Source organism: Ranitomeya variabilis, chromosome 5 (assembly GCF_051348905.1).
Source record: "Ranitomeya variabilis isolate aRanVar5 chromosome 5, aRanVar5.hap1, whole genome shotgun sequence".
Lineage (NCBI taxonomy): Eukaryota > Metazoa > Chordata > Amphibia > Anura > Dendrobatidae > Ranitomeya > Ranitomeya variabilis.
The window spans coordinates 10,297,575-10,316,886 of NC_135236.1; the positions used below are offsets into that span (position 1 = coordinate 10,297,575).

Genomic DNA, 19,312 nt, shown 5'->3' on the forward strand with positions numbered 1-19,312 from the left:
GCCATATTGTACCGCGGTCACAGGTGTCATACGCGGGAGCCGTAGGCCAGTGGCCGCCATATTGTACCGCGGTCACAGGTGTAATACACAGGAGCCGTAGGCCAGTGGCGGCCATATTGTACCGCGGTCACAGGTGTCATACGCGGGAGCCGTAGGCCAGTGGCCGCCATATTGTACCGCGGTCACAGGTGTAATACACAGGAGCCGTAGGCCAGTGGCGGCCATATTGTACCGCGGTCACAGGTGTCATACGCAGGAGCCGTAGGCCAGTGGCAGCCATATTGTACCGCGGTCACAGGTGTAATACGCAGGAGCCGTAGGCCAGTGGCGGCCATATTGTACCGCGGTCACAGGTGTCATACGCAGGAGCCGTAGGCCAGTGGCGGCCATATTGTGGTGCAGTCACAGGTGTCATACGCAGGAGCCGTAGGCCAGTGGCGGCCATATTGTGGTGCAGTCACATGACATTGGGCTTGTTAGGAAATCTCATTTATATAAAACCTGTACAGGAAAATTAGATAAAGATTAAATCTAGGGGTGTAACACACCGAGCGGGGGAGGGGACTACTACCACCCCCAGCATCCCTCAGGATTAACATCCGCATCCCTTCATTATCCTTAAGATGGCAGAGAGCAAAGGCTCATGGGAAATCACACTGTAAGAATGAGAGGGACAACCACCACCATCATCATCTTCTTCATCACTTAGGAGATTATTGAGAGAGGGGCAGGAGCACATGTCAGTCACAGAGCAGTGGATTATGGGTACAGCACTGAGGGGGCGCTCACACGACGACGGCGGTGGTGGTCGCCACCTGATCCTGCCCTTGTGTCATTGGGGAAGGGGACTCCTCCATGCTCCCAAAAGTTGGAGAAGGTCTGAGGAGGGGCGTCCGCTCGTTGTCACTCTCCTCGCCGCCACGCTCGCCGTCTGCTGCATCTCGTCCACCATCATCAGAGTCCGAATCATCTTCTGAGCGCAGGACGCGGCACTTACAGATGGGACAGCTCCGCTTGGTCTTTGTCAGCCAGGGGTCGATACAAGCGCAGTGATACGCTGCAACGAGAGGGGAAAAGAGCGGGAGCCCCCAGTGAGCCAGAGCCAGACAGCCCCGAAAAGTCAGCCAGCGCCAGACAGCCCCACACAGTCAGCCAGCGCCCAGACAACCCCCCCACAGTCAGCCAGCGCCCAGACAGCCCCCCACAGTCAGTCAGAGCTCAGACAGCCCCCCAGTCAGCCAGAGCTCAGACAGCCCCCCAGTCAGCCAGCGCCCAGACAGCCCCACAGTCAGCCAGCGCCCAGACAGCCCCCCAGTCAGCCAGAGCCAGACAGCCCCCCACAGTCAGCCAGAGCCAGACAGCCCCCCACAGTCAGCCAGAGCTCAGACAGCCCCCCACAGTCAGCCAGAGCTCAGACAGCCCCCCACAGTCAGCCAGAGCTCAGACAGCTCCCCAGTCAGCCAGCGCCCAGACAGCCCCCCACAGTCAGCCAGAGCCAGACAGCCCCCCAGTCAGCCATCGCCCAGACATCCCCTCCCCAGTCAGCCAGCGCCAGACAGCCCCCACAGTCAGCCAGCGCCACACAGCCCCCCGCAGTCAGCCAGCACCAGACAGCCCCCCTACAGTCAGCCCCCACAGTCAGCCAGTGCCCAGACAGCCCCCCACAGTGTGCCAGCGCCCAGACAGCCCCCCTACAGGCAGCCAGCGCCCAGACATCCCCCCCTACAGGCAGCCATCGCACAGGCAGCCATCGCCCAGACATCCCCCCCTACAGGCAGCCATCACCCAGACTTCCCTCCCCAGTCAGCCAGAGCTCAGACAGCCCCCACAGTCAGCCAGCGCCAGACAGCCCCCAGTCAGCCAGCGCCCAGACAGCCCCCCACAGTCAGCCAGCGCCCAGACAGCCCCCCACAGTCAGCCAGCGCCCAGACAGCCCCTCACAGCCAGCGCCCAGACAGCCCCCCACAGCCAGCGCCCAGACAGCCCCCCACAGCCAGCGCCCAGACAGCCCCCCACAGTCAGCCAGCATCCAGACAGCCCCCCAGTCAGCCAGACAGCCCCCCACAGTCAGCAAGCACCCAGACATCCCCCTACAGTCAGCCAGCGCCCAGACAGCACCCTACAGTCAGCCAGCGCCCAGACAGCCCCCCACAGTCAGCCAGCACCCAGACAGCCCCCAGTCAGCCAGCACCCAGACAGCCCCCCCAGTCAGCCAGCACCAGACAGCCCCCCAGTCAGCCAGCACCAGACAGCCCCCCACAGTAAGCCAGAGCTCAGAGCCCCCCTACAGTCAGCCCCCCACAGTGAGCCAGTGCCCAGACAGCCCCCCACAGTGAGCCAGCGCCCAGACATCCCCCCTACAGGCAGCCAGCGCCCAGACATCCCCCCTACAGGCAGCCAGCACCCAGACATCCCCCCCCTACAGGCAACCAGGGCGCAGACATCCCCCCCTACAGGCAGCCAGCGCCCAGACATCCCCCCCACAGTCAGCCAGCGCCCAGACATCCTCCCCCCAGTCAGCCAGCACCCAGACACCCCCCCCCCCCCACAGTCAGCCAGTGCCCAGACAGCCCCCCCACAGTCAGCCAGCGCCCAGACACCCTGCTACGATGCATTCTGGGAGGTGTAGAGTTACCAACTGTCACGATACGAGAATGTATAAAATGTAATAAGATTATTAGTTTTCCCTGATAGCACACCACTGTGGGCTTTGTCCCCCCTTCTCTCTGTGTTTCTGCTGGCAGAGATGTGTATAGGTGGATCCCAAATCCCTCATGGCCCCCCACAAGAATTTTTATTGCGCTTGAAGATGCACAAATCTCCCTCCAGCTGAAACTGGTCTGATATCTCTCTTAAGACAGGAGGTTCTTTGTTCTAATATAGTAAGATATTGGGCCACCGATTTGGGCTAGGAAAATAATAAGTACATATTGCTAACTTCCATTGGTAGATCTGTTAAACACTGTAAGCGCGAGTCGCTAATCACATCGAGTACAAAGTGTGGATTTCTCCGGAACTGTGTGGAACTATGACGAATTTGGTACCAATAGAAAGCCGATTTTAATACAAGATGGATGAGGTGTGTGTTATGATTCTGACACGTTTTCCAGCGAAGATAGGAGAATTGTAAGAATTGCTGTTAAAAGTTGTAGTCTGAGGAAAGGGGAGGGTCAAGGGAAACCAGCCTTTTTAGTGATGTCACAGCCGACCAGATATAAGTCTCTGCACGTCACCCAGCCTTCAGTTTTTTGTCTGGGATCTCACTATAGAAAGACTAGCTCATGAATTGGGATATTTGGCTCCACCTACCAGCATGGTTTTGCCTGAGATGACCTGAGCACATGTGAGTTTTATCTTCTTTAATCCATGTTATTTTATAATTGCTTTGTACATACTTTAACTTGTCTCATATTGTAACATCCTTGTAATATTTTTATAAACACTGCCTAATCTTTTGGAGTAAACTATAAAACTACTAGCTTTGTTCTCCTTGCTCTTAAACTTACCCTAAAGGGAACCTGTCACCCCGTTTTTTCCGTCTGAGATAAAATTACTGTTAAATAGGGCCTGAGCTGTGCATTACAACAGTGTATTTTGTGGACCCCGATTCCCCACCTATGCTGCCGAAATACGTTACCAAAGTAGTCGTTTTCGCCTGTCAATCAGGCTGGTCTGGTCAAAAGGGCGTGGTGCGAACTCTGCTTCAGGAAAATGGCCGCCGCGATCTCCATCTGCGCACGCGCGGCATCCCGCGGCCATTTTCCTGAAGCCGCGGCCAGCAGAGCACCGCTTCTGCGCACGCGCGGCCAAAGGTAGATGGCCGCCCCCACCGATCACCAATGAAATAGGGCACATCGCGCTCTTTTCCCTCCCGTGCAGTGGATTCGGGACCTTGGGCATGCGCACACCACTACGCCACCAACGGAAAACTAAGCAAGATCTGGGGGAAGACACCACGCCCTTTTGACCAGACCAGCCTGATTGACAGGCGAAAACGACTACTTTGGTAACGTATTTCGGCAGCATAGGTGGGTAATCAAGGTCCACAAAATACACTGTTGTAATGCTCAGCTCAGGCCCTATTTAACAGTATTTTTATCTCATACTGAAAAAACGGGGTGACAGGTTCCCTTTAAGTCTTCTGAAGTAATTACACTACTGTTTTGGGTTAGCTTCGGACCCGTTTAATTGAAGCTGGTGGCAGCATACCTTGTTCTGTGTATTTGGGAGTCGTTGTAGCGACTGCGGCGTTGATGATTATTGTTCCTGCCGGAGCGGGAGTATTTATATCGCCTCGCTGCAGCGTGCCCAATAGCCAGTACCTAGCAGGCAGCTTTTCTGGCAACTAATTACCCTAGGTGCAGTACCTAGTCTGACCTGAGGGTAAGGGGGGCGCCAGAGAGCTGCAAGTTCTCAAGTGGAACTGTAAAGAGGGACATACGTAAATCCCTGCAGTTCGTGGTATATTGTAGCAGCAGTGGGATACCTAAAATAAGCCCCTGCTGTAAATTGATAGGTCAATAGCCTTGTGTGTGCTTTCACCACATTGTAGCAGTGGAGGGATAACTAAGATAAGCCCCCAGCACATGTGATAGCCGTCTGTTGGCCTAAGGTCACCCCGATCCGTGACATAGGGGTAAAGGTCACGGTGTGAATCGTGACACCAACAAGCGCTGCAGCAAGCACTACAACTCCCAGGATGCGGAACAGCAGCTCCTGGCACAAGCAATACAACTCCCAGGATGCAGCAGAGCACCTCCCGGCACAAGCACTACAACTCCCAGGATGCGGAACAGCAGCTCCTGGCACAAGCAATACAACTCCCAGGATGCAGCAGAGCACCTCCCGGCACAAGCACTACAACTCCCAGGATGCAGCAGAGCACCTCCCGGCACAAGCACTACAACTCCCAGGATGCGGAACAGCAGCTCCTGGCACAAGCAATACAACTCCCAGGATGCAGCAGAGCACCTCCCGGCACAAGCACTACAACTCCCAGGATGCAGCAGAGCACCTCCCGGCACAAGCACTACAACTCCCAGGATGCAGCAGAGCACCTCCCGGCACAAGCACTACAACTCCCAGGATGCAGCACAGCAGCTCCCGGCACAAGCACTACAACTCCCAGGATGCAGCAGAGCAGCTCCCGGCACAAGCACTACAACTCCCAGGATGCAGCAGAGCAGCTCCCGGCACAAGCACTACAACTCCCAGGATGCAGCAGAGCAGCTCCCGGCACAAGCACTACAACTCCCAGGATGCAGCAGAGCACCTCCCGGCACAAGCACTACAACTCCCAGGATGCAGCAGAGCAGCTCCCGGCACAAGCACTACAACTCCCAGGATGCAGCAGAGCAGCTCCCGGCACAAGCACTACAACTCCCAGGATGCAGCACAGCAGCTCCCGGCACAAGCACTACAACTCCCAGGATGCAGCAGAGCACCTCCCGGCACAAGCACTACAACTCCCAGGATGCAGCAGAGCAGCTCCCGGCACAAGCACTACAACTCCCAGGATGCAGCAGAGCAGCTCCCGGCACAAGCACTACAACTCCCAGGATGCAGCACAGCAGCTCCCGGCACAAGCACTACAACTCCCAGGATGCAGCACAGCAGCTCCCGGCACAAGCACTACAACTCCCAGGATGCAGCAGAGCAGCTCCCGGCACAAGCACTACAACTCCCAGGATGCAGCAGAGCAGCTCCCGGCACAAGCACTACAACTCCCAGGATGCAGCAGAGCAGCTCCCGGCACAAGCACTACAACTCCCAGGATGCAGCACAGCAGCTCCCGGCACAAGCACTACAACTCCCAGGATGCAGCACAGCAGCTCCCGGCACAAGCACTACAACTCCCAGGATGCAGCACAGCAGCTCCCGGCACAAGCACTACAACTCCCAGGATGCAGCAGAGCAGCTCCCGGCACAAGCACTACAACTCCCAGGATGCGGCACTCACCATGAGAGCAGGGCAGGACCCGCAGCTTGTCGCCCTCCTCGTACTCCTCCAGACAGATGGCGCACACGTCGTACTCGTCTCCTGGGATACAAATGCAGACTGGTGTTATAAACGCTCTGGACATTATAATGGCATCACCCAGGTCACATGACCGCGGTCACACTCCAGGATCTGCCTGGGGCGCCATCTAGTGGTCAGCACTGGTAACTGCGCCTAAACGTGAGGTTTAGTAATAAACTTGGCGGTCACAGTGCAAAGAGCAGCGTTCATCTCAGATAAGGAGGACACAGAGCGTTCACCTCCCGCCACCGCCCCACACCCAGGATATAACGGGTGGGCAGATCAGGTGACTGCGCCCCACCCCCGTACATAACGACCGCCCCGCCAGCACTCACCCTTCTTGAACTTGTGGATTGGGATTTTCTTCAGCTGATCCTTTGTCAGTCGGTTCTTCCTCAGCTTCCTCCGATGCTGCACGCAGCGCACAATCTGCAGCAAAAGGGGAGGAGCAACAAACAGCCAATCACAAAAAAGAGCCTTCGGCAGAACCACAAGTCCCAGTCTTGCTCCCAGCACCGGCACTCACCATGACGGTGCACATGACGAGGATGATGATCACGATGACGACGATGAACGGAATGAAGTAATAACCGAGATTGAAGGGATAATCAGGGAGCAGGAAGACGTGAGCACTGCGGAGAGAGGGGCATTAGCCGAGCGCGGGAGAGGCCCCCGCCATGGGGCCCGAAAGGACCCCGCAACCCCCAAGGGGCCCAAAAGGACCCCGCCACCGCTAAGGGGCCCAAAAGGACCCCACATTCCTAGGACAAGACTTACTAGTTGTAATAAGTGAACTTCTCTGACAGGTTCTTCCCGGCAGTTGCTCCCGTAAACACTGCGGGAATGGTGATCTCATCGCGAATGTGCTCTGTGAGAACAAAGACAGAAGGGGCGGCATGAGGAGTAGCGACGGGTGGGGGGGGGGGGATGTTGCGAGGAGCTGTGACAGTGAAGGAGAGAGCGGCGACGGGGGCGCGAGGAGCTGTGACAGTGAAGGGGAGAGCGGCGACGGGGGCGCGAGGAGCTGTGATAGTGAAGGAGAGAGCGGGGACGGGGGCGCGAGGAGCTGTGACAGTGAAGGAGAGAGCGGGGACGGGGGCGCGAGGAGCTGTGACAGTGAAGGAGAGAGCGGCGACGGGGGCGCGAGGAGCTGTGACAGTGAAGGAGAGAGCGGAGACGGGGGCGGGAGGAGCTGTGATAGTGAAGGAGAGAGCGGTGACAGGGGCGCGAGGAGCTGTGACAGTGAAGGAGAGTGGTGACGGGGCCGTGAGGAGCTGTGACAGTGAAGAAGAAAGCGGCGACGGGGGCGCGAGGAGCTGTGACAGTGAAGGAGAGAGCGGAGTCGGGGCCGCGAGGAGCTGTGCCAGTGAAGGAGAGAGCGGTGACGGGGGCGCGAGGAGCTGTGACAGTGATGGAGAGCGGTGACGGGGGTGTAAGGAGCTGTGACAGTGAAGGAGAGAGCGGGGACGGGGGCGCGAGGAGCTGTGACAGTGAAGGAGAGAGCGGGGACGGGGGCGCGAGGAGCTGTGACAGTGAAGGAGAGAGCGGAGACGGGGGCGGGAGGAGCTGTGACAGTGAAGGAGAGAGCGGTGACGGGGGCGCGAGGAGCTGTGACAGTGAAGGAGAGAGCGGTGACGGGGGCGCGAGGAGCTGTGATAGTGAAGGAGAGAGCGGGGACGGGGGCGCGAGGAGCTGTGACAGTGAAGGAGAGAGCGGCGACGGGGGTGCGAGGAGCTGTGACAGTGAAGGAGAGAGCGGAGACGGGGGTGCGAGGAGCTGTGACAGTGAAGGAGAGAGCGGAGACGCGAGGTGCTGTGAGTGAAGGAGAGAGCGGCGACGGGGGCGCGAGGAGCTGTGATAGTGAAGGAGAGAGCGGGGACGGGGGCGCGAGGAGCTGTGACAGTGAAGGAGAGAGCGGAGACGCGAGGTGCTGTGAGTGAAGGAGAGAGCGGCGACGGGGGCGCGAGGAGCTGTGACAGTGAAGGAGAGAGCGGAGACGCGAGGTGCTGTGAGTGAAGGAGAGAGCGGAAACGGGGGCCGCGAGGAGCTGTGACAGTGAAGGAGAGAGCGGAGACGCGAGGTGCTGTGAGTGAAGGAGAGAGCGGCGACGGGGGCGCGAGGAGCTGTGATAGTGAAGGAGAGAGCGGGGACGGGGGCGCGAGGAGCTGTGACAGTGAAGGAGAGAGCGGCGACGGGGGCGCGAGGAGCTGTGACAGTGAAGGAGAGAGCGGAGACGGGGGCGCGAGGAGCTGTGACAGTGAAGGAGAGAGCGGAGACACGAGGTGCTGTGAGTGAAGGAGAGAGCGGAAACGGGGGCCGCGAGGAGCTGTGACAGTGAAGGAGAGTGGTGACGGGGCCGCGAGGAGCTGTGACAGTGAAGGAGAGAGCGGTGACAGTGAAGGAGAGAGCGGGGACGGGGGCATGAGGAGCTGTGACAGTAAAGGAGAGAGTGGAGATGGGGCCGCGAGGAGCTGTGACAGTGAAGGAGAGAGCGGTGACGGGGGCGTGAGGAGCTGTGACAGTGAAGGAGAGAGCGGAGATGGGGCCGCGAGGAGCTGTGACAGTGAAGGAGAGAGCGGAGGCCGCGAGGAGCTGTGACAGTGAAGGAGAGAGCGGAGGCCGCGAGGAGCTGTGACAGTGAAGGAGAGAGTGGAGGCCGCGAGGAGCTGTGACAGTGAAGGGAAGCGGCGGCGGGGGCGTGAGGAGCAGCACTGGGAGGAGTGGGCGAGGGGAGCACAGACTTGTAGGAACTAAAGAGAAGTGTGGGTCACTCACCGTCATTCCAGGCCATATTCAGTAAGGCGTCCGAATCTACATTATAAACTATAGCAGCATCATAACCCGACCGCTGAGCGTGCAGGACCTGGGCGAGAATATACAAGGCGTCACCCTACAGGAGGCGGGGTCAGAGCTCCCTCCTCACTGTATCACCCTGCAGGGGGTGGGGCTTATTTATTTATTTTGAATACCTTAACATCAAAGTTGCATTCGAACCTCCGTATGAGGGCGATGAATACGGTGCGGTTGTCCCTCAGCGGCGGGGGGGTGATCAGGGCGCAGGCGTTCTCTGGTACGGCGTGGATGATATAACCCTGTTACATAGAGAAGCTTATTATACTCACAGCCCTGGGATTATGTTCCTATCTGGGGTCCCCGGCCTTCCTGCCTTCTGCGTATCCCCCCGGTCCCCACTCACCCTCAGTCCATCGAGGGGCAGCGGAAATCCGAACTGTGCAGGAAGGTCCGGAAACTCCTCCAACTCCGTCCTGTTCTTATCCGAGTACTGGAAGGAGAAACAGCTGTAATAACAGTATAATGTACCGGCCCCCCCACGTACACCGGCCAGAGCTGTAATAACAGTATAATGTACCGGCCAGAGCTGTAATAACAGTATAATGTACCGGCCAGAGCTGTAATAACAGTATAATGTACCGGCCAGAGCTGTAATAACAGTATAATGTACCGGCCAGAGCTGTAATAACAGTATAATGTATCGGCCAGAGCTGTAATAACAGTATAATGTACCGGCCAGAGCTGTAATAACAGTATAATGTACCGGCCGCACGGACCCTCAGTATTAATGCTCATGATGGCCGTGCACAGTGGAGGTCTCCTCTCCCGGATTCTGCCCCATAAAGTATACGGTATATACCTGTCTTACCGCATAGATATTGCCCTCGGAGACTCCGGCGCAGCAGAGTAGTAACAGGAGGGATCCGAGGAGACGCAGCGACCGCTTCTCCATAGTCTCCTGTAATAGAGAGGATGAGGAAAGGGACAAAAGTAAGGGGGGAGACCCGTCACGACAGAGGGGACAAGACCCCTTCAGAGACTGTCTGTGAGACCTATCAATCCCACCAGCGCTGTGACGATTCGCCGGCTTCTGAGAGATGCACACGATATACATCCTCCGGGTCAGAAGCCGTCTAGTGAGCGCTGCCTCGATCCATACAAGTGTGTGATATACGGAGGGTGATAATAATACAGGGTGTGATATAAAGAGGGTGATAATAATACAGGGTGTGATATAAAGAGGGTGATAATACAGGGTGTGATATAAAGAGGGTGATAATACAGGGTGTGATATAAAGAGGGTGATAATACAGGGTGTGATATAAGGAGGGTGATAATACAGGGTGTGATATAAGGAGGGTGATAATAATACAGGGTGTGATATAAAGAGGGTGATAATACAGGGTGTGATATAAAGAGGGTGATAATAATACAGGGTGTGATATAAAGAGGGTGATAATACAGGGTATGATATAAAGAGGGTGATAATACAGGGTGTGATATAAAGAGGGTGATAATACAGGGTGTGATATAAAGAGGGTGATAATACAGGGTGTGATATAAGGAGGGTGATAATAATACAGGGTGTGATATAAAGAGGGTGATAATACAGGGTGTGATATAAAGAGGGTGATAATAATACAGGGTGTGATATAAAGAGGGTGATAATACAGGGTGTGATATAAAGAGGGTGATAATAATACAGGGTGTGATATAAAGAGGGTGATAATACAGGGTGTGATATAAAGAGGGTGATAATACAGGGTGTGATATAAAGAGGGTGATAATACAGGGTGTGATATAAAGAGGGTGATAATACAGGGTGTGATATAAAGAGGGTGATAATAATACAGGGTGTGATATAAAGAGGGTGATAATACAGGGTGTGATATAAAGAGGGTGATAATACAGTGTGTGATATAAGGAGGGTGATAATACAGGGTGTGATATAAGGAGGGTGATAATACAGGGTGTGATATAAGGAGGGTGATAATACAGGGTGTGATATAAAGAGGGTGATAATACAGGGTGTGATATAAAGAGGGTGATAAGACAGGGTGTGATATAAAGAGGGTGATAAGACAGGGTGTGATAATAGGAGATTAATAATAATACACGGTGTAATAATAGGAGGGTAATAAGACGGGGTGTGATATCTGGAGGGTAATAATATTATTTATATAGCACTATTAACCCCTTCACCCCGAAGCCTGTTTACAACTTCCTGACCGGGCAGATTTTTACAATTCTGACCACTGTCCCTTTCTGAGGTTATAACTCTGGAGCTTCAGTGGATCTCGGTGATTCTGACATTGTTTTATCGTGACATATTGTACTTTAGGATAGTGGTAAAATTCAGCACAATTTTGGAAACATAATTTTTTTTTTGTTAGAAAGTTATAAGGGTTAAAAGATGACCAGCAATTTCTCATTTTTACAGCAAAATTTGGAAAACCATTTTTTTTTTAGGGACCACCTCACACTTGAAGTCACTTTAAGGGGTCTATATGGCAGAAAATACCTAAAAGTGACACCATTCTAAAAACTGCACCCCTCAAGGTGCTCAAAACCACATTCAATAAGTTTATTAACCCTTCAGGTGCTTCACAGTAATTTTTGGAATGTTTAAATAAAAATGGAACATTTAACTTTTTTTTTTCACAAAAATTTTACTTCAGATCCAATTTGTTTTATTTTACCAAGAGTAACAGGAGAAATTGGACCCCAAAAGTTGTACAATTTGTCCTGAGTACGCCGATACCCCATATGTGGGGGTAAACCACTGTTTGGGCGCATGGCTGAGCTCGGAAGGGAAGGAGCGCTGTTTGACTTTTCAATGCAAAATTGACTGGAATTGAGATGGGACGCCATGTTGCGTTTGGAGAGCCCCTGATGTGCCTAAACAGTGGAAAACCCCCACAAGTGACCCCATTTTGGAAACTAGACCCCCCCCAAGGAACTTATCTAGATGTGTGGTGAGCACTTTGAACCCCCAATTGTTTCAGTAAAGTTTATAATGTAGAGCCATGAAAATTAAAAAATCATTTTTTTTCCCACAAAATGATCTTTTAGCCCCCAATTTTTTATTTTCCCAAGAATAACAGGAGAAATTGGACCCCAGAAGTTGCAGTCCAATTAGTCCTGAGGACGCTGATACCCCATATGTAGGGGGGAACCACTGTTTGGGCGCATGGCAGAGCTCAGAAGGGAAGGAGCGCCATTTTGGAATGCAGACTTAGATGGATTGGTCTGCAGGCGTCACGTTGCATTTGCAGAGCCCCTGATGTACCCAAACAGTAGAAACCCCCACAAGTGACCCCATATTGGAAACTAGACCCCTCAAGGAACTTATCTAGATGTGTTGTGAGAACTTTAAACCCCCAAGTGTTTCACTACAGCTTATAACGCAGAGCCGTGGAAATAAAAAATCATTTTTTTCCCACAAAAATGATTTTTAGCACCAAATTCTTATTTTCACAAAGGTAACAGGAGAAATTGGACCCCAATAGTTGTTGTGCATATTGTCCTGAGTACGCTAATGCCCCACATGTGGGGGTAAACCCCTGTTTGGGCGCACAGGAAAGCTCAGAAAGGAAGGAGCGCTGTTTTACTTTTTCAACGCAGGAATTTGCTGGAATTGAGATCGGACGCCATGTCGCGTTTGGAGAGCCCCTGATGTGCCTAAGCAGTGGAAACCCCCAATTATAACTCCAACCCTAAGTACACCCCTAACCTGAACACGCTCCTAACCTTAACAATGACCCTGACCACAACCCTAACCCCAACACACCCCTAACCGTACTCCCAACCCTAACTCCAACCCTAGCCCTAACCCTAGCCCTAATGGGAAAATGGAAATAAATACATTTTTTTAATTTTATTATTTTTCCCTAACTAAGGGGGTGATGAAGGGGGGTTTGATTTACTTTTATAGCGTTTTTTAGCGGATGTTTATGATTGGCCGCTGTCACACACTAAAAGACGCTTTTTATTGCAAAAAATAGTTTTTGCGTCTCCACATTTTGAGAGCTATAATTTTTCCATATTTTGGTCCACAGAGTCATGTGAGGTCTTGTTTTTTGCGGGACGAGTTTCTCGTTTTTATTGGTACCATTTTCAGGCACGTGACGTTTTTTGATCGCTTTTTATTCTGATTTTTGGGAGGCAGAATGAACAATAACCTGCAGTTTCTCTTTTTTTAGGGGGGGGGGGAGGGCGTGTGGTAAAATTGATAAAGCAGTTTTATTCGTCGGGTCAGTACGATTACAGCGATATCTCATATCATTTTTTTAGGTTTTGGTGCTTTTATACAATAAAAACTATTTTATACAAAAAATAATTATTTTTGCATCTCTTTATTCTCAGGACTATAACTTTTTTGTTTTTTTGCTGATGATGCTGTATGGCGGCTCGTTTTTTGCAGGACAAGATGACGTTTTCAGTGGTACCAAGTTTATTTATATCCGTCTTTTTCATCGTGTTTTATTGCACTTTTTGTTCGGCAGTATGATGATAAAGCGTTGTTTTTTGCCTATTTTTTTTTTTTAGTGTTCACTGAAGGGGTTAACTAGTGGGACAGTTTTATAGAGCGGGGCGTTACAGACGCGGCGATACTAAATAGGTGTACTTTTATTGTTTTTTTTAATTTACATAAATAAATGGATTTATTGGAAAGTATTTATTTTTTTCTTTATTTGGGGATTTAAAAAAAAAAATATATATATATTTTTTTATACATTGTATTTTTTTTTTTCTTACTTTATTACATTGTCCCAGGTTGGGACATTACTATATAAAGACAGATCGTTGATCTGACACTTTGCATAGCACTGTGTCAGATCAGCGATCTGATGGGCAGTGTAGGAGGCTTGCCGGCTATCCACCTCAGTGAAGGACCCGGAAGGATCCCCGCGGCCATTTTGGATTCAGGGTCTCCATGGAGACCACCGGAACAACACAATTACATTGCGTTGTTTCGGTGGGAGAGCGCAGGGAGCCCCCTCCCTGCGCGATTGTTCTCTGTGCCATTGTCACTACTGACCGCGGCATCAGGGGGGTTAAATGCGCACGATCGGCGCTAGTGACAATCGTAGGCATTGCTGCGGGGTGTCAGCTGTCTCATACAGCTGACACCAGCACACAATCGCCGCGGTGCTCACCAGGGAGAGGACCCTGTCCTTGCGGACTTACTTTCTACGGGATAATGGGGAAGAGACAGAAGGTCAGGGGTGCAGCAGCTCTTACAGTGGTGAGGCGGCAGTAGCTCGGGTGGTGGTGAGGCTGCAGTGGCTCGGGTGGTGGTGAGGCTGCGGTAGCTTGGGTGGTGGTGAGGCTGCGGTAGCTCGGGTGGTGGTGAGGCGGCAGTAGCTCGGGTGGTGGTGAGGCTGCGGTAGCTCGGGTGGTGGTGAGGCTGCGGTAGCTCGGGTGGTGGTGAGGCTGCGGTAGCTCGGGTGGTGGTGAGGCTGCGGTGGCTCGGGTGGTGGTGAGGCTGCGGTAGCTCGGGTGGTGGTGAGGCTGCGGTAGCTCGGGTGGTGGTGAGGCTGCGGTAGCTCGGGTGGTGGTGAGGCGGCAGAATGGTTATTGCAGGCTGTAGGCTTTCCTGAAGAGATGGGTTTTCAGGTTCCGTCTGAAGGATCCGAGGGTGGTGGATAATCGGACATGTTGAGGCGTGAAATTCCAGATCATGGGAGATATTCGGGAGAAATCTTGGAGGCGGTTGTGTGAGGAACGAATGTGGTGGAGAGTAGGAGGTGTGTGGTGGAGAGTAGGAGGTCTTGGGAGGACCAGAAATTACGTGAGGGAAGATATCGGGAGATTAGTTCAGAGATATAGGGAGGGGACAGGTTGTGGATGGCTTTGTAGATCAGTGTTAGTAGTTTGAACTGGATTCGTTGGGGAATTGGAAGCCAGTGGAGGGATTTGCAGAGGGGAGAAGCGGAGGAGTAGCGAGGAGAGAGGTGGATAAGCCGGGCAGCAGAGTTGAGGATGGACTTTAGAGGTGCAAGAGAGTTAGCAGTGAGGCCACAGAGGAGGGTGTTGCAGTAATTGAAGCGGGAGATGATGAGGGCATGCACAAGAGTTTTAGTAGATTGTGGGCTGAGGAAGGGACAGATTCTGGCAATATTTTTGAGTTGGAGGCGACATGAGGTGGCAAGAGTTTGGACGTGCGGCTTGAAGGACAGGACAGAGTCGAGAGTTACTCCGCGGCAGCGGATTTCAGGTGCGGGAGAGACTGTGACGCCGTTTACCATAATAGATTGGGTACGGGGGATACGTGAGATGGGGGAAAGATGATGAATTCGGTTTTGTCTACATTGAGTTTTAGGAAGCGAGAGGAGAAGGAGGAGGATATGGCTGACAGACACTCTGGGATTCTGGACAGCAGGGAGGTGACGTCTGGGACAGAGAGGTAGATCTGAGTGTCGTCCGCATACAGGTGGTACTGGAAGCCATGGGACTTTATGAGATGTCCTAGGCCAAGGGTATAGATGGAAAAAAGTAGGGGCCCCAGGACAGAGCCTTGAGGGACACCAACACAGAGAGGGCGGGATGAGGAGGTAGTGTGGGAGTGGGAAACGGTAAATGTGCGGTCGGAAAGGTATGAGGTGATCCAGGACAGGGCAAGGTCTTTGATGCCAAGGGAAGAAAGAATCTGTAGCAGTAGGCAGTGGTCGACAGCAGAGGACAGGTCGAGAAGGAGGAGGATGGAGAACTGTCCATTAGCTTTGGCTGTGAGTAAGTCATTAGTAATTTTGGTCAGGGCAGTGTTAGGGGTCAAGTTCCCACCTCTGCACAGGGGGAATCTCAGTCCATCTCCGCTGTGGTCTCCCATTCTTCTCCTGCCGCAGTGGAGCCTGCTCAGCGGAGACGTCGGTCCCAGCGTCTCGCTCAGTCTGACTCTGTGCAAAGGGTTACTGCTGCTTTTCCAGCTTCTGCCATTGTAGCCAGTGCTGGGCAGCGGCAAGCAGACGTTTTTGGGACCAAGTCCTGCTTTTCCCCTTCTGAGCATGCCCAGGGTAAGATCTCTCGTTGATGATCAAGGGTCACATGCTTAGATACTGCAGCAAATCTCATTGGTCCTCCAAGAATGTCCTGAAGGTGCTCAACTTCTGTGGCAGCCTCCCATTGGTCATTCTGGAAAGGTCCTGTACTTGCTGCAGCTATAAAAGGTTGGCATGGCCACACGGCCATGCACTAGTATCAATCTAAGTTATGTGCTTTGCCCCAGTGTGGTTATGTGTGTGTGTTCATGGACCCGGCTGAAATAAGCCCTCAGAATACTGGCATCTCCGGTGAGGAGATTGTGTGTTGTGCATGTATTCAGGGACCCGGCTGAAATAAGCCCCTAGAATACCGGCTCCTCCGGTGAGGAGATTGTGTGTTGTGCATGTATTCAGGGACCCGGCTGAAATAAGCCCCTAGAATACCGGCTCCTCCGGTGAGGAGATTGTGTGTTGTGTATGTATTCAGGGACCCGGCTGAAATAAGCCCCTAGAATACCGGCTCCTCCGGTGAGGAGATTGTGTGCTGTGTATGTATTCAGGGACCCGGCTGAAATAAGCCCCTAGAATACCGGCACCTCCGGTGAGGAGATTGTGTGTTGCGTATGTGTCCAGGGACCCGGCTGAAATAAGCCCCTAGAATACCGGCTCCTCCGGTGAGGAGATTGTGTGTTGTGTATGTATTCAGGGACCCGGCTGAAATAAGCCCCTAGAATACCGGCTCCTCCGGTGAGGAGATTGTGTGCTGTGTATGTATTCAGGGACCCGGCTGAAATAAGCCCCTAGAATACCGGCATCTCCGGTGAGGAGATTGTGTGTTGTGCATGTATTCAGGGACCCGGCTGAAATAAGCCCCTAGAATACCGGCACCTCCGGTGAGGAGGTTGTGTGTTGTGTATGTATTCAGGGACCCGGCTGAAATAAGCCCCTAGAATACCGGCTCCTCCGGTGAGGAGATCGTGTGTTGTGTATGTATTCAGGGACCCGGCTGAAATAAGCTAGGTAATAATAAGACGGGGTGAGATATCTGAAGGGTAATAATAAGACGGGGTGTGATATCCGGAGGGTAATAATAAGACGGGGCGTGATATCCGGAGGGTAATAATAAGACGGGGCGTGATATCCGGAGGGTAATAATAAGACGGGGCGTGATATCCGGAGGGTAATAATAAGACGGGGCGTGATATCCGGAGGGTAATAATAAGACGGGGCGTGATATCCGGAGGGTAATAATAAGACGGGGCGTGATATCCGGAGGGTAATAATAAGACGGGGCGTGATATCCGGAGGGTAATAATAAGACGGGGCGTGATATCCGGAGGGTAATAATAAGACGGGGCGTGATATCCGGAGGGTAATAATAAGACGGGGCGTGATATCCGGAGGGTAATAATAAGACGGGGCGTGATATCCGGAGGGTAATAATAAGACGGGGCGTGATATCCGGAGGGTAATAATAAGACGGGGCGTGATATCCGGAGGGTAATAATAAGACGGGGCGTGATATCCGGAGGGTAATAATAAGACGGGGCGTGATATCCGGAGGGTAATAATAAGACGGGGCGTGATATCCGGAGGGTAATAATAAGACGGGGCGTGATATCCGGAGGGTAATAATAAGACGGGGCGTGATATCCGGAGGGTAATAATAAGACGGGGCGTGTTATCCGGAGGGTAATAATAAGACGGGGCGTGTTATCCGGAGGGTAATAATAAGACGGGGCGTGATATCCGGAGGGTAATAATAAGATGGGGCGTGTTATCCGGAGGGTAATAATAAGACGGGGCGTGTTATCCGGAGGGTAATAATAAGACGGGGCGTGATATCCGGAGGGTAATAATAAGACGGGGTGAGATATCCGGAGGGTAATAATAAGACGGGGCGTGATATCCGGAGGGTAATAATAAGACGGGGCGTGATATCCGGAGGGTAATAATAAGACGGGGCGTGATATCCGGAGGGTAATAATAAGACGGGGCGTGATATCCGGAGGGTAATAATAAGACGGGGCGTGATATCCGGAGGGTAGCACACACACACACGGGTCAGGCTGACGGTACACGGTATCTACACCTCTCCTACCTCCAGGATCGGATTCCTTCCTGCGCTCCGGTCTCACCGTTGTGTCGCAGCCTCCGGTGCGGGTGTTACATTCTCATCTCCGGCACAGGACGCGGTATATCCGGCACAGGCTGCAGAGGACACCGGGCTCCGGTATAGTGCACGGTCCGGACTGGAGCGGCGCCTCCTCCTCGGATTCTGTTTTCCTGTTCAGTCTCCTCCCTGTTTCCTTCACTTCACATCCGGTAACTTCACCTCCGCAAGTACACAGTGTATACCCCCCTATACACACAGTATATACCCCCTATACACACAGTGTATACCCCCTATACATACAGTATATACCCCCTATACACACAGTGTATACCCCCCTATACACACAGTATATACCCCCTATACACACAGTATGCCCCTTATACACACAGTGTATACCCCATATACGCACAGTATATACCCCTATACACTCAGTATATACCCCCTATACACACAGTATATACCCCCCTATACACACAGTATATACCCCCCTATACACACAGTATATACCCCCCTATACACACAGTATATACCCCCCTATACACACAGTATATACCCCCTATACACACAGTATATACCCCCTATACACACAGTGTATACCCCCTATACACACACAGTGTATACCCCCTATACACACACAGTGTATACCCCCTATACATACAGTATATACCCCCTATACACAGTGTATACCCCCCTATACACACAGTGTATACCCCCCTATACACACAGTATACCCCTTATACGCACAGTGTATACCCCATATACGCACAGTATATACCCCCCTATACACACAGTATACCCCCTATACACACACAGTATATACCCCCCTATACACACAGTGTATACCCCCTATACACACAGTATACCCCCATATACACACAGTATATACCCCCTATACACACAGTATATACCCCCCTATACACACAGTGTATAGGAGTAAGAAGCACTGAACATGAGCTCCTGAATTTCCATCATTTTATACCTTGTATACCCCCCTATACACACAGTATATACCCCCTATACACACAGTATATACCCCCCTATACACACAGTATATACCCCCTATACACACAGTATATACCCCCTATACACACAGTATATACCCCCTATACACACAGTATATACCCCCTATACACACAGTATATACCCCCTATACACACAGTATATACCCCCTATACACACAGTATATACCCCCTATACACACAGTATATACCCCCCTATACACACAGTATATACCCCCCTATACACACAGTATATACCCCCTATACACACAGTATATACCCCCTATACACACAGTATATACCCCCTATACACACAGTGTATACCCCCATACACACAGTATACCCCCGATACACATAGTGTATACCCCCTATACACACAGTATATACCCCCTATACACACAGT

The 19,312-nt window shown here is 52.3% G+C and overlaps 1 protein-coding gene across 4 annotated transcripts; it reads right to left on the minus strand.

Moving 5' to 3' along the window:
- Nucleotides 1–473: 473 nt before the first annotated feature.
- RNF167 (ring finger protein 167) lies at nucleotides 474–18,147 on the minus strand. Of its 4 annotated transcripts, none has more exons than XM_077261567.1 (10): nucleotides 17,897–18,147; nucleotides 9,681–9,770; nucleotides 9,216–9,302; nucleotides 8,989–9,111; nucleotides 8,795–8,882; nucleotides 6,797–6,887; nucleotides 6,546–6,651; nucleotides 6,355–6,448; nucleotides 5,960–6,040; nucleotides 474–1,057 (listed from the first exon to the last, which is right to left on the minus strand). In XM_077261567.1, exons 2-10 carry the CDS (start codon nucleotides 9,762–9,764, stop codon nucleotides 786–788), a joined length of 1,026 nt encoding a protein of 341 aa, XP_077117682.1. In that variant the 5' UTR covers nucleotides 9,765–9,770; nucleotides 17,897–18,147; the 3' UTR covers nucleotides 474–785. The 4 variants fall into 4 exon arrangements, with proteins under 4 accessions (XP_077117682.1, XP_077117683.1, XP_077117681.1 ...); XM_077261568.1 differs by having other exon boundaries at nucleotides 17,934–18,071; XM_077261566.1 differs by having other exon boundaries at nucleotides 9,672–9,770; nucleotides 17,934–18,071.
- Nucleotides 18,148–19,312: the final 1,165 nt, after the last annotated feature.